This window comes from Gallinula chloropus (genome assembly GCF_964237585.1).
Source record: "Gallinula chloropus genome assembly, chromosome: 29".
NCBI classification, from domain to species: Eukaryota; Metazoa; Chordata; class Aves; order Gruiformes; family Rallidae; genus Gallinula; species Gallinula chloropus.
The window spans coordinates 708,442-722,337 of record NC_140114.1 but is presented as its reverse complement, the minus strand read 5'-3'; the positions used below and the strand labels follow the sequence as shown (position 1 = coordinate 722,337).

The 13,896-nt window shown below is 61.3% G+C and overlaps 2 protein-coding genes across 2 annotated transcripts; both read left to right on the top strand.

Annotated features, from left to right (window-relative positions):
* Positions 1-429: 429 nt before the first annotated feature.
* On the top strand, positions 430-3,750 carry RAB25 (RAB25, member RAS oncogene family; the record flags this gene model as incomplete). The annotated part of the gene is made up of 5 exons (XM_084276756.1): positions 430-469; positions 1,226-1,421; positions 1,564-1,757; positions 1,919-1,999; positions 2,992-3,750. 5 exons carry the CDS (start codon positions 430-432, stop codon positions 3,117-3,119), a joined length of 639 nt encoding a protein of 212 aa, XP_084132882.1. The 3' UTR covers positions 3,120-3,750.
* Positions 3,751-5,462: 1,712 nt separating this feature from the next.
* LOC311202293 (ras-related protein Rab-11A-like) lies at positions 5,463-9,855 on the top strand. The gene is made up of 5 exons (XM_084276847.1): positions 5,463-5,553; positions 8,689-8,884; positions 8,962-9,155; positions 9,231-9,311; positions 9,537-9,855. The coding sequence occupies exons 1-5, from the start codon at positions 5,508-5,510 to the stop codon at positions 9,674-9,676; spliced, it is 657 nt and encodes a 218-aa protein (XP_084132973.1). The 5' UTR covers positions 5,463-5,507; the 3' UTR covers positions 9,677-9,855.
* Positions 9,856-13,896: the final 4,041 nt, after the last annotated feature.

The following is a 13,896-nucleotide window of genomic DNA, read 5'->3' as shown; positions in this document are numbered from 1 at the left end:
AGCCAGGCTGAGCCAGGGCTGGGGGGGGCGGGGAGGGGGGGGGCTGCACCCACACACCCCCCCCCCGCTGTCCCAACCAACCCCGGCCCGAGCAGCCCGGCTCGGGCCCCGGCTCCTCCTCCGGCCGCCCCGTGACGGTCCCAGGGGTGACACTACCTGCCCAACCTGCGCCGCGACACCCGGTCCCACCCCTTGAGTCAACCGGCCACGCCAACGCGGGCGGCCTTGCTGCCGCCTCGGACCCTCTGCCCAACCCCGGACCCTCTGCCCAACCCCGGACCCGCTGCCCAACCCTCTCGGCAGCCCCAGGGAAACTTTGTCCCCTGCATCCCCCCCCGCCCCGGTGCCTCCCCAGCCCGGCCCTTCCCCTCGCAGCGGGAAGGAGGAAACCAACCGGCCCCGGCGAGGGCGGGCGGCGGCCGGGGCGCCATGGGCAGCGCCGAGGAGGATTATAACTTCGTCTTCAAGGGTGAGTCCCGGGCTGGGCGCGAAGACCCCTCCTCAGAGGGCTGTGGGAGCGGTGGGGAGGAGGTTGTTGGGCTGCTGCCTTCCTGCCCTGAACTGGGACGTGGCTGTCCTGCCCGGCAGTGCTGGTGTGTGCTGGTGGGGGGGGTGTGAAGGGTCAGGGGCTTGGGGAGCAGCGCTGGGGTCTATGGAGACACTGGCATAGCCTTGCCCACCCCAAGGGCATGGGGTGACCTGGGTGGTGGCACTTGGGGAGGGTGTGGGGGTCAAACCTGGGCTGGAGAAAGGCGGGGGGGGGTGCAGTTTCATGCCCCCCAGCTCGAGCTCCTCAGGCACAGGGCTGTGTCCTGCATCCCTGCCACGTGCTGCTGGCTGGATCCCACCAGAATTTGGGGTTCCCCTTGGGCTGGGTAGCTGTGACCCCCCCGGACAATGCTGGGGCCACACCAGCTGTCAGGGAGCATGGCTGGGCTTGGTCGAGGTGGCTCAGCCACGCTCAGGGGCTGGGGGGGGGGGCATTTACAGCTTGTGATGCAGAGACAGGACCCCCTCCTGCCAAAGGAGTGACTGGGGCTGGGGGCATCAGGCAAGGGGGGATGCCCATGCACCCCATGCCAGCTGCTGGGGCGGTCTGGCTGCCACCCTGCCAAGGCAACGAGGTGTTGGCTGGTCTGGCTCAGGCTGGGAAGTGGCGCCAGACCCACCAGGAAATGTCTCAGAGCAGCCCCCTCCCCTCCCTGAGAGCTCCTTCTTTCCTCAGTCGTCTTGATCGGGGAGTCTGGGGTGGGGAAAACCAACCTGCTCTCCCGCTTCACCCGCAACGAGTTCAACCACGACAGCCGGACCACCATCGGCGTGGAGTTCTCCACCAGAACCATCCTGGTGGGAGATGCCGTGGTGAAGGCTCAGATCTGGGACACGGCTGGACTGGAGCGGTACCGGGCCATCACCTCTGCGTAAGGCTGGGATGCCTGGGGCTCACCCCCACCCTGGTACCTGGGTGGTGATGCCCTCCTTAGTTGAGCCCCATGGGTGAGGATGCTGGGGGGTAGGGGGGTGTCTTTTGGAGCATGGGGTGATGGTGGGGTTCTCCTGTAGGTATTACCGGGGGGCTGTGGGTGCCCTGGTCGTCTTTGACATCACCAAGCACCAGACATACGACGTGGTGGACCGCTGGCTGAAGGAGCTGTACGACCACGCTGAGCCCAGCATCGTTGTCATGCTGGTGGGAAACAAGACCGACCTGGTGCAGGCTCGGGAGGTGCCCATGGAGGAGGCAAAAATGTTTGCAGGTACAGAGTGGCACCCTGCTGTGAGCCTGGGGACCTGGGAACCTCCCTGATATCAGGGACCCGCACCCATGCAGGCACCCAAACATCCCTAAAGGGGCTGGGAAATGGAGCTGTGCCCTCCCTGGGGTCTGCATCATCTCGGGGGGCTCCTCTCATTGCAGACAACAACGGGCTGCTCTTTGTGGAGACCTCGGCGCTGGACTCCACCAACGTCGAGCAGGCGTTTGAGACCATCCTGAAGGGTACAGACAGTGGGGTCCCAGGGCATCACGGGGGTGCCAGGGCATCACGGGGGTGCCAGGGCGTCACGGGGGTCCCAGGGCATCACGGGGGTCCCAGGGCATCACGGGGGTGCCTTACCATGGGGCTGGGCAGGGGATGTGCAGCCTGTCTCTGCTCTGCCCCGCTCCACCTGAGGTCTGTTGGGGCTGGGTTCAGCGTCGTCTTTCAGGCTGGTTTGGTTTCCGGCCCTTGGTGCTGGGCGTTCCACCCTCCACACCCCGAGAGTTTTGTTCTCCCAGCCTCGGGGACATCCCCGAAGCTCAGGGACATCCCAGGGGCTCCTTCTTCCCTGTAATCCCTGCTCTCCCTTCCTGTCCTCCCGGGCTCCTGACTCAATGTCTCCGGCACCCTGCTGAACTGGCCACAGGGACCTGGGGGGATGGAATGGAGAGGGGTGATGCTCTGGGAAAGGCAGCCAGCAGCAGGGCAGGAGCGGTGTGCCGAGCCGTGCCGGGCTGTGCTGTGCTGAGCCGAGCTGTGCTGAACTGTGCCAAGCTGTGCCAAGCCATGCCATGCTGTGCTGTGCCAAGCCATGCCCAACTGTGCCATGCTGTGCTGTGCTGCTCCGTGCTGATCTGTGCCATGCTGTGCTGTGCCATGCTGTGCTGATCCATGCCAATCCATGCCATACTGAGCCATGCCAAGTCGTGCTGTGCCGAGCCAAGCCAGTCTGGCCTGATGAGCTGCCAGCCCTGGCCGGGGTTGGGGCACCAATCTAGGTTAAGCCAGAGGAAATCCCCAAGCGCAGGGTGTTCCCCAGGCACCGCAGGGATGCAGCTTGGGGGAGCTGCTCCTTTGTCACCCCACAACTTGTCCCCTCTGCTGCATAAGGGGGAGCCACCGACGTGCCCAGCAGTGGGCTGGCAGGCGAGAACAGTCCCTGCTCCCTTGGGGGGACCCTGGGCTGACACACAGACCCCCCGACATCCCCCTGGCACCTCTTATTTTGCAGAGATCTTCCAGAAAGTGCAGAAGCAGAAGCAGAGGAGCAGCCAAAGCAACATGGTGTCACTTGCCAGCGAGAGCCCGGAGAGCGCAGCCTCGGTGCAGCCCAAGCGCCCGTGCTGCGTGGCCCTCTGAGCCAGCCGGGCACCCCGGGAAGCCCCCCGGGATCCCCGCAGCCCCAGGACACTCCAGTGGCCTCCACCCCTGTCTCAGTGCGGTGGGGACACCCCGACACCCTGTCTTGGGGACGAGCAGCCTGATCAAACTCTGGTGAGATGCATCAAGTGCTGGGAGCTCCACTCCGTCTGCTTCGCTGGGCCCCCCATGAGCATCACCGCTACCGTGCATGGACCCCCCTGCCCCTCAGGAGTCGGGGTGCAGAGGACTGAGATACCCCATGATATTGCTGGGAAGAAGGCAGGAGGGTCTGGCCAGGATTGTGCCAGCCACCCAAGCCGCTCCAGTTGTGTCTGGCCCTGGGGTTGCTCCCGTGGGACCACCCTGTGCCCTGTGCTGGGGACGTGGCTGTCCCCACAGGTCTCCATCTCCAGCGGGGACGGCTCTGGGGTCATCCCAAGCTGTAAGGAGCTGAGTGGCAGCACTCAGCCCTTAGCACAGCTCTGTCCCCATCCCAGACATGGGACAATTGTGACAGCAGGGACCTGGTGAGGGTCCTCCCTGTCTGCGTGGGTGCAGAGCCCGGTGCCAAAGGGCCTGGGAGCAGCTTCATGTCCAGCGCTACGGTGACTCAGTGATCATTAAAGGACTTGGGAAACGCAGCTTTGCTGAGCTGGAACTCCTGCATGTTTGTGGCTCCATCCCCTGGTCCCCACCTCCACAAGATGCCAGAGATAGGGAGGAACACGGTCCTCTCATGCCCCCTCCCAGCCCGATGCCACAGTCTCCCTGCACCCCCTCTCCACACAATCCCACCCCCTCAATGCCTTATGGAGGATGGTGGGCAGTTGACCATGACCTGGCCTCACCCCAACCCCTTGAAAACATGAGAATTACCTTAGATTCTCCATATCTTCCTCTAGTTCAGCCCCTTCTCTTTCCCTTTGTGCCACGCAAGACGTGCCAGCCCAGGTCCCGTGGTTCTGCATGGAGAGCGTGGCCACAACTGTCCCATTGGTGGCCTTTCCCTGCTGCCACACGGGATGACAGGAGGACTTGGAAGGTGTAGGAGACAGGTGGGATCTTTAAGGTGGTCTGGACCCCTGCTTCCCCTTTGTCCTTTTCTCCACCCTTACTAGAGCTATTTGGGATGTTTGGAAGCTAAAAGAGGAGCTCAGTTGTGCTTTGGGGATGGAGGTCCCCAAAGTGAAGTAAACATGCCCCAAACACCCACAAAGCACAAGAAAATGGGGTGCCTAAGCCCGAATTCAGCAAACCCCAGGATAGCAGGGTGAAAGAGAAAGGGTCCGGGGCTGGGGGGGACACGGACCACAACCTCGACCCAAACCACCCACTCACCCAAAACTTCCCTTTTCTGAGCTTGCCTGCTAATTTACATAAGAAGCAGAGCCTAATTTACATAAGAGACAGAGTTAAAGCAAACGAAGGGACCAGGGGGCGTGGGGATGGGGATGCTGATGCTTCCTACCCAACAAGGGGATGGGGATGCTTCCTACCCAATGGCCCAGCTGGACCCTGCATCCAGCACCAGTGATCTCTTCTCACCAAAGCCACTGCCAAGTAAGGCAAAGCTGACCCCAGCTCCCAGTAAAGCTGTGCAGCTGGAACGGGTCGAGCTGGGAGGGTGCTGGCGTTCGTGGTGCCTCCGTTCTCTGTGTCCCTCTTAATGTTTGTGTACAGATGTTAAGTGCTGGCTCACTTCATATTCCAACAAGAGCTGCTTGTCCCTCCTTTCAGAGTGGGATGTGACAGAAAGGACCCTCTGGAGACCCCCATCCCACCCCCTGGCAGAGCAGCATCCCCTCAGCGGGGGGCACAGGCCGGTGTCCAGGCGGCTCCGGCATCTCTCCGCAGAAGGAGACTCCCCACCCGCTCCGGGCAGCCTGGCCCAGGGCTCCAGCACCCACAGAGGGAAGAAGTTTCTCCTCCTGAGGGCACCGACCTTCCCCTGCTCCAGTCTGTGCCCGTTGCCCCTTGTCCTGTCGCTGGGCAGCCGAGAAGAGCCTGGTCCCCTCCCCTTGACCCCCTTTAGGGGTTGATGAGCGTGGATCAGATCCCCTCATACCCTCCCAGACTGACCAGCCCACTCCCAGCCCCCGTCCCACCAGAGCCGCTCCAGCCCCCTGTGTTTGGCACCAGACCGCCCGGGCGAGCCCCGGGAGCAGCCGCAGAGCTGCTGCCCCCCTCCAGCCCCCCCAATCCCCCTCATCTGGCCCAGGTGAGCGCACCTGGGCGGTGACGGACAGTCCCACCCACCAACGGCTGTGGAGGAGGAAGGGCCGTGGCCGCCAATGGGGACACGGGGGACGGTCCCCGCAGGGCTGGACAGGGCCCGGAAATCCCAGTTGTCCCAGCGGGATTGGGGGTGCGGTGGTGCCGGGTGAGATGCGGGACAAGGTTAAGAGGGACGAGTACGATTACCTCTTCAAAGGTGGGTCTGCTGCCCTGGCCGTGCCTGCGATGAGCTGTGCTCGGCCTCAGCCCGCTGGGGCTGGTGGCGCTGCCCCCTGGCAGCTGGGCGGGGAGCCGGAGGTCGGGGCTTTGGCTCGTCCTGGGGCTTAACCCCGGCTCCTGGGGGGGCTCCTGGGGGGCTCCCTCCCCTACGGTGGTGCTGGGGCCTTGGGGTGGGCTGAGTGGGGGGTTTGAGCCGGGCTGGTCTGCGGGCACTGGGTGCGGGTGGCTGTTCGTGGCCCTGGTGCTGGTTAAGGCGGCTCCTTGGTGCTGCGGGAGGAGTCCGGGGCGCTCACCCGGGTGCAGCACCCTGGGAGGGGTGGCTGTGCCTGGGGCAGGGTGCTGGGGGTGGGAGGGGGAGCCTGGACCCTGTGACACTGCGGGTGCTGGGTGGGTTTGGGTGCTGGGTGGGTTTGGGTGCTGGGTGGATTTGGGTGCTCCCCTGCCCACAGCTGGGGTGGGGGGAGCGGTGCTGGGGGCTGAGTGGGCAATTCCCTGAGGAAAAGCTGTGCTGCTCGCCCGGCCGTGGGTCAGGTGAAGGGTGTGGGGCTCGGGGCTTGTCCCTGCCGGGGCTGGGGTGGCCTCTCAGGTGTGTCAGGGGGTGAGGTTGGGCACTTGGAGCTGGGATGTTGGTTTTCCTGGCTGTTGGAACCCCGTCTGAGCCGCCAGCCCCTCCGCATTCCGCGTTTCCCTGCCGCTGGCGCTGCGCTGGGCCTGGTGCCGGAGGAGGCCAGGGGACGGCCTGGCAACGTCACAGCCTGAGCAATAAACACTGGGAGTGAGCTCACCCTCTGACCAGCCGTGAGTCAGCCTGCCCAAAGGTCCCAGCGAGCCCAGCCACCTCACATGCCTGCCTGGCCCCTGCCCAGGAAAAGCCTCCTCAGAGCTGTCCTGGGACCTGGCGAGGGGGGAACTGAAGCAGCTGGCGCTGGGCAGGAGCTGGTGTGTCCTCTGCCCCTCAGCCAGCCTTGCGCCAGCAGCACGGCTCCCGAGCTGGCCCTGGCACATCGTCCTGGGCTGCCTGTCCCTTCCCTGGGATCCCAAGGCAGGAGCAGTGCTGGGCTCTGTGGGGCCTCAGGACTCCTTTAAAACGGAGTAAGAGCTGGGTTTTTAGTGGGAGGACCATTCATCCTCCCTGGAGTAGGAGAGAAGGCCACGGGGGATGCAGTGTGTGACACCCTGTGCTCCCCAGGGCTGGGTGGCCCTGCCCCAGGTCAGTGTTTCCCCCTGAGAAACAGGAGCTGGGTGCTGCTCCAAGCCCTGTTATCTGGGTTTCCGTTGAGTTAGGAGCAGCAGCTGCCTTCTGTGGCAAAGCCTGATGCACGATCTGTCTGCGATCTCAGGATGCTGCTGGAGGGGCTCGGGATAGATGCAAAAGGGCCCTGGGTATGGCTGCTCCTTGGACCCTTCCCAGGGACCCCTGTGTGGAGTTCCAGGCTGTTCCCGTGCCCACCTCCAGGGAGGGATGTGATGATGTGTTACCCCTGCCCCACAGGGTGTGTGTTCTCAGCTTTAAACAGCTCGTGCTGCCTGTGCAGAGGCACAAGGACTGAGTGCCCAACGCTTGTGTGCAGGGGGGTGGAGGGTCCCTCTTGTCCTTCAAGGGGTGGGGGTGCGGAGTGGGGCTGAAGCTGAGCATGTACCCCTTCTGCATCAAGGTATCCCGGAGGCTGCTGCCTCCCTGCCCCATCCAACCCCTCCCTGCATCCCTGGTGTGGTGCAAAGCCCCCAGGACCCGGCTGGGCTGGGCAGGGTCAGCGTGTGGCTGCTCCTTCCTCCCCCCCAGCCTGTTTTCTGAAGGCTTTTTAAAATTATTTAATTTTCTGGTGGCAGGGGTGCTGCAGCTCGTGCCTCAGTTTCCCCTGGCCACACATCGTGCAGCCAGAGCTGCCCTCCTTGTCCCTGGGCAGTGGAAGTGTGTGGGTCTGTGGGCAGCCGGATCCCTGTGCTGCCAGGAAGGGAGATGTGGCAGTTGAGCTGGGGAAGTGGCAACTTCCCCCTGATTGAACACCAAGCCCAGACCAAAGCAGTGGGGCTCAGTAAGCGTTAATTAACCCAGCTTGTGACGAGCCTGCGTTTTATTACTGCTTTGTCTGGGGTGGCCCTGGCTGTCACAGTCCCCCTGGGCCTCTCTGCAGTCCCCAGCAGCTCTGAGCGCTGCGTGGAGGAGCCACCCTTTCCTCCTACCCCAACGTGGGGACTGTCAGCAAGGCTCCCATGCTTCCCAGCCACCCTCTGGGATGATGGGGAATTGGTGGGGACATGGAGCAACATCCTTGTGATTTCAGCCCAACTCTTGGCTCATCTTGGTGGCACCAGTGTCCCTGAGCCCCGTGGTCCCCCGAGGGTGGGCGATGTGAAGCGGGATGCGTTTGGGTGCATCCAGAGAATGAGGAGAATAAAAATGGGGGGAATAAAGAAAGAAATCAAAAGCTGTTGAGTAATAAACCAAACAAACTTGCCAGGGAGAGGTGTGATACAGCTGCCCCAGAGCCTGTTGCACCAGGTTCTACAGGAACCAGCCAGATCTGGGACAGGCAGAAAATGTGCTTCACTAACCCACGCCCAGGGACGTTCCGCTCGTGGCCGGAGTGGTGGCAGCAGAGGAGGAGGAGGAGGAGGAAGATGCTCCTTCTCAGACCAGGTCTGATGTGCTGGAAATAGGAGACCTGGCTCTGCTTGGCTTCCCTGGCTGGCTCTGCACAGGTCCTGGCTCTGGTTTGCTGCCCGTTTTGGGGTCCTGGGGGCACTGGGTGCCTTCCTGTTCGATGCTGGGCAGGAAATCCAGCAGGGATCTTCCTGAGGGGTATTTACAGGTGGCTGTTGGGATGGCTGGAGGCTGGGTCCTGTTCCCCCCCAGCCCAGTGCAGCTTTGTGGGAGTAGCCCCTCACCTGGCAGCTGAAATGGAGGTGGGGGCCTGGCGTGGGGGCACATGGGGACATCCCCCATGGGGACACAGTGTCCCCTTGTGTCCCTGCCTCCCCCACCCCTGCCAGGCCTGGCTGTGGGGTTTGCTGGGATGGTTGGCATTAAAGGATGCAAAGTGCCTTTTGTGGGGATCTGTGGGGGCTGACGCTGTGCTTGTGCCCCCTCCCCTCCCTCCTTCCCCCCCAGTTGTGCTCATCGGGGACTCCGGAGTGGGGAAGAGCAACCTGCTCTCACGCTTCACCCGCAATGAGTTCAACCTGGAGAGCAAGAGCACCATCGGCGTGGAGTTTGCTACGAGGAGCATCCAGGTGGAGGGCAAGACTGTGAAGGTTCAGATCTGGGACACAGCTGGGCAGGAGCGGTACCGGGCCGTCACCTCAGCGTGAGTGCCCTTGCTCCCCCTCTGCACCCCTACTCCTGGGGCCCCGCTGTGACTCGTGCCCCCTTGCTGTCCCCCAGCTACTACCGGGGAGCGGTGGGAGCTCTGCTCGTCTACGACATCGCCAAGTACCTGACCTATGAGAACGCTGAGCGCTGGCTGAAGGAGCTGCAGGACCACGCTGATGCCAACATCGTCATCATGCTGGTGGGCAACAAGAGCGACCTGTGCCACCTGCGGGCCGTGCCCGCCAGCGAGGCCAGGAGCTTTGCAGGTATCTCCCCCATCCTGTCCTGTCAAGAGCCACCATAGCTCATGGTACCCGCCTGAGCTCACCCTGTCCTTGCAGAGAAGAACGGGCTGTTCTTCCTTGAGACGTCTGCTCTGGACTCCACCAACGTGGCGACAGCTTTCCAAAGCATCCTCACAGGTAAGGGGTGACCAGGGAAGGGGGTGGGGTGGGATGATGGACATCATGATAAACGCTGTGTCCTCGCAGGACCTGCTGGAGACGCTGGCTGTGTGTTGTGGGATGGGTTCCTGCTCCCCTGGATGGAGAGTTGGGGGTGTTTGCACCCCTTGTGCTGTGTGTTTTGGGAGCGGGGGGTGGGTCTCCCACTGCAGTGTTGCTTTATTTTGCCCTCTCTCCTGGCAGAGATCTACCGTGTTGTGTCACAGAGGCAGATGGATGGACAGACAGAGTCTGAGTTTGTCCCCACCACGACCATCGAGCCCATCCAGGTGCTGCCCACGCAGCAGGAGAACAAGCAGACCCCCTGCTGCCAGAACATCTGAGTCCCCAGGGGTGCCCCGACCCTGACCACCCCCCACACCACCACCTAGCGCACGCTGGCATCGTGTTTCTCACCCTCTACCTCTGCTCACAGCAGCTCCCCAGGACAGGGGGGGCTTCTGCACGGCTGCTCTCGTGTGCATCATCATGCTGCCCGTGTGTTGCTCTCCCTGTGTTTATGTAGGACCTACACAAAGGTGGGGGGGTGGGCAGGGGGTTGGAAAGCATCAGGGTTTCTCCCCATGGTTTGGGACACGCTGTCCCCTCATGTCCCTGCCTCCCCCAGCCCTGAAGGCACAGTGACTCAGGGTGGCACCGAACAAGCCCGGACACCCTGACTCGTGCCCCACATTGGCAGCACCTCTGGGTGCAGCTCTTCAGGGTGGGGTGCGCAGGGGGACACAAGCTGCACCCTTCTCTTGCCTGGTGACACAGTCAGTTGCCCTGCCCTTGAATGCCAAGGGCTGGGTGTGCCTTTGGGTGCTGCTGGGGCAGCTGTGGGCCAGCCCTCTCCCCCATGGGACGCAGGGGGTGACTCCCTGCTGCTGCCCCTAAGGACCCTGGTGCCGTGAGCCCCTCGGGGTGCCTGCGGCGTGGCCCCAGCAAAGGAAAAGCTCCCCCTTCCACTGCTGCCCCAGCCTGGGGGGTGTGGAGCAGGGACCCTGGGGCTGCAGTGCCTGGGGGAGACCCTTGAGGAAGGAGCATGGGGGTCCTGGGGCTTTGGTGGGGTGAGGACAGGGATGGGGTGCTGAGGGTGGGCACCTGCTCCCTTGGCACAGCTCCCCTGGCGTGTGAGGAGCCCCCTGAGTGAGTGGGACCCTCCCCTGTCCTGTGGGGACCGATGCCGGTGTGTCCCGTCCTGGGGACGTGACCCATGTACTTGAGGGAGTGTCTGTGGCACCCATGGGTGACAGTGGCTGTGTCCCCCCACCCTGGGACAGCGGGTCCCTCCTAGGGTGGATGCAGTCAGCGTGCTGAGCCCAGGGCTGCTGTCTGGGTGTGATTGACAGGTGTCAGTCAAGAGGGATGTTCAGTTGCTTTCCTAGGAGACCCCATCCCTTCCATTACCCCCAGCACTGGGAGCATTGTCTGTGTCCCCCATCAGTGGGGTTTTTGGGGGGGTCACCCCACCTCACTTGGCCGTGCTGTAGGATTGCCCCTTGGGCTGCAATTTATTTTTGAAGTGGGAATTTGGGTAAAATCCCCAAATAAAGTTGCTGCTGGAGGCACTTTCTCAGCTGGAGTCCTTCCCCAAGGGCAGGAGCTCTGCCACCCTGTGCCTCCCGGTGCTGGGCAGCATCCCCCAGCCATGATAGGCATGAGAGGCGAGGAGGAGGATGAGTGGAGAGGAAGGTGCCTGAGCAAGGGGATGTCTTGCTGGGAGGCTGGAGGGGGAAAACTTGACCTTCGGGCTGGATCCTACTGCTGCAGCATGGGGGCAACAGGGTTGAAATCCTTTGGGTTGAAATCACCCCTTTTTTGTCCCCAGCATCTTGCCCTTGGCACGTGTCCCTGGCCACAGCGCTGTCCCTGGGTGGGTGAGGGGTGTGATGGCCTCATCCCCCAGCCCTCCAGGCCCACCCACAGCAGCACCCTGTGCCTGGGCACAGCTGGGGGCTGTCTGGGGGACGCACACACACATGACACACACTCATTCCCCCACCCAACCAGGGAGAGCCATGGCCGTAGGGAGAGCTGCCAAGCGCCGCCTCTTCCGCACCACCATCTGCCTGCACCCAAGCACGGTGCCAAGAGGTGATGTCAGCCCTGCCACTGCGAAAGGTGGGTGCACAGGAGGAGGAGGATGCTCCCCCCAGCTCCACAAAGGCACAGGGCTCCCACCAAGCACCCCTTGGGGCTTGCTGCTGGCAGATGTGCCACCCAGCCGGGTGCTGGCAGGGACACAGGGGATGCTTTCAAACCCCACAGCTTCAGTTTTGTACCAGGTTTGTCAGGTTTTATAGGATTTCTGCTGGTGTGGAGCAGTGGGAAGGGGGGAAAGGTGCATGAGGCTGGTGGATGTGGGACCTTGATGCTGCAGGAGCGGCACCAGCAGCTGGTGCCAGGATGCTGACAGGTTTCCAAGTGAAACAACCCTGGGAAGTGTCACTAAAGGTGTGAAACTCGATGGGAGAAGCAGTGGAAGGAGGTTACAGCCCCCCCTCCCCAAAGCTCTACCCGGCCACAGCTCCTCCCCAACCCACTCCTCCTCCCCCTGCCCCCTCCCCAAAATCACGGACAGAAACCAAGAGCAGACACCAAGCTTCTTAAGTAATAATACTTTAATAAAATTAAGTTCTTAATGTAATTTAGCACATTTAATACATTAACCCTTTCCCTTCTTTGTTTTCTACAAGTTGTGCAACATCATTATTTTAATTTTTTTCCTTTTCTTTTTTTTTCCTTCTCCCCTTATACTATATGCCTCAAAACTCAGACGACGAGCCTAACTCTACTTCTATGTTCGGTTACATCTCTCCTCTCTCTCTCTCTCTTTCTCTTTCTCTCAGGCCTTTATCTTTGCGTAACGCCAGAGAGATGAAAATACCTGGATGGAACATGTGATCGGTTTCCAATAGTAACAATCCCAACTACAGGTTTCCTATGACGTTAAAAGAAATAAAAAACAACCCCAAGGAAGCAAGAAACAAACGCAAACGTGATAGGGAATGGACTTGAAATGGAAAGGGCCACAGAGCTGGGACGGCCAGGCTAACGCTGGGGAGCTCTGTGGCTGGTTGGCTCAGCGTGAGGTTGGTCGTACCGTGGAGCAGGAGTGTGTTTGGTAGCACCTGGATGTGTGGGGAAGAGGATACACACAAACTTGTATGGGATTTCGGAGCGAGGGGGGGAGAAAGCTGAGGTGGTCCTGGGCAAGCCCGAAAAAACAAACCCCACCAGCCAAACCGTGGAGGGTTGGGAAGTCGCTGTGTGGGGATCACCAGGATCGGCTGCCCGTCTCCAGAGGTTTGGGGTTTGGGTTAGTTTGTGTCTCATGTGGGAAATCCCACTGGAGCTGCTCTGCTGGAGTCCTGACAGCAGCGAGCCGGAGCCTGGATCTCTTTGATACCAGGGAAGAGCCAGAGGAAATCCTCTGCAGCCCCAAAGGCTTTCCACTGGTGGAGCCGGATGCCTGGGGGGCTGCTCCGGGCATCCCCAAGGCTTTCCCCAGCTCCCCTGGGGCTGGGATCAGAGACAGGCTCTGCAGCAGCCACGGCTGGAGCAAGAGCTGCCAGTCTGGGATCCCTCAGCGCTTGCACCCCGCTGCCTTTCATGTTTGCTTAACGCAGCGTTCAGCCCAGGAGCGACGCCTCAATCGCAGCACAGGAGCTGGCCCCTGGGTGGGGGTTTTTTCCCCCCCTTTTTTTTTATGATTCTCTTAGAATTCATAAGAAAAAAGGGAAAGAAAATATAAGGGTGCTGCTGGTGGTTTCACAGATGAGCAAAGCAGCCTGGGACTGCTCCTCTCCATCCCAGCTCCTGGAGCAGAGAGGTCCTGTGCTGCTCTCACCCCCCCGCTCCGTTCCTCCGCGAGTTGTTCCGAAAGCATCGGCGCAAGACCCGAAAGCCCGTTCTGCCACCAGCCACCCAGGAAACCCACCCACTGTTGCCCAAGGGCGGCTTGGTTCTTTGTCTTTTTCTTCAGACACCGGTGGAACAACTCCAGCTCCTACATTAGTGTCACTTTACCAGGGTGGGTGACTTTCAATTCGCTCCATCAGCAGCCCTGGAGCGGGGCTGGAGCTGCTCCAGCAGTGACACTGTCAGGGCTGAACCGACTTCAGATTCCAGCAGAGTAACCCTATGGAAACGAGGGAGTTACAGGGGAGTAAAGGCAGGAGCTGCCCACCCTCTGCCATCCCCAGCCATCGCTGTGACAGGCAAAACTGAAGTGGAGCCCAGGAATAATTATGGATGAGTTTTTCCCCCCAGGTCAGCTGATGGCAGAACAGGACGTCGAGTTTCTACAGTATGTGACAAAACCCCACGTTAAAATCCCGAGGTTGTACCCCCTAACATCCTAGAAAGGTTTTTGGAAGAACCAGCCCATCCTGGCTCTGCTCCTGCCGGTGCTGACAGCTTGGCAGAGGCAGGATGGGACCCCACTCACTACCAGTATACAAGTTACTATAAAGTGCATCCACCGTCCAGTCCAGGGCATCACTGTACAATGTCAATCACTGACTCTTCAAGTATCAAAACAAAACAAAACAAAAAAACC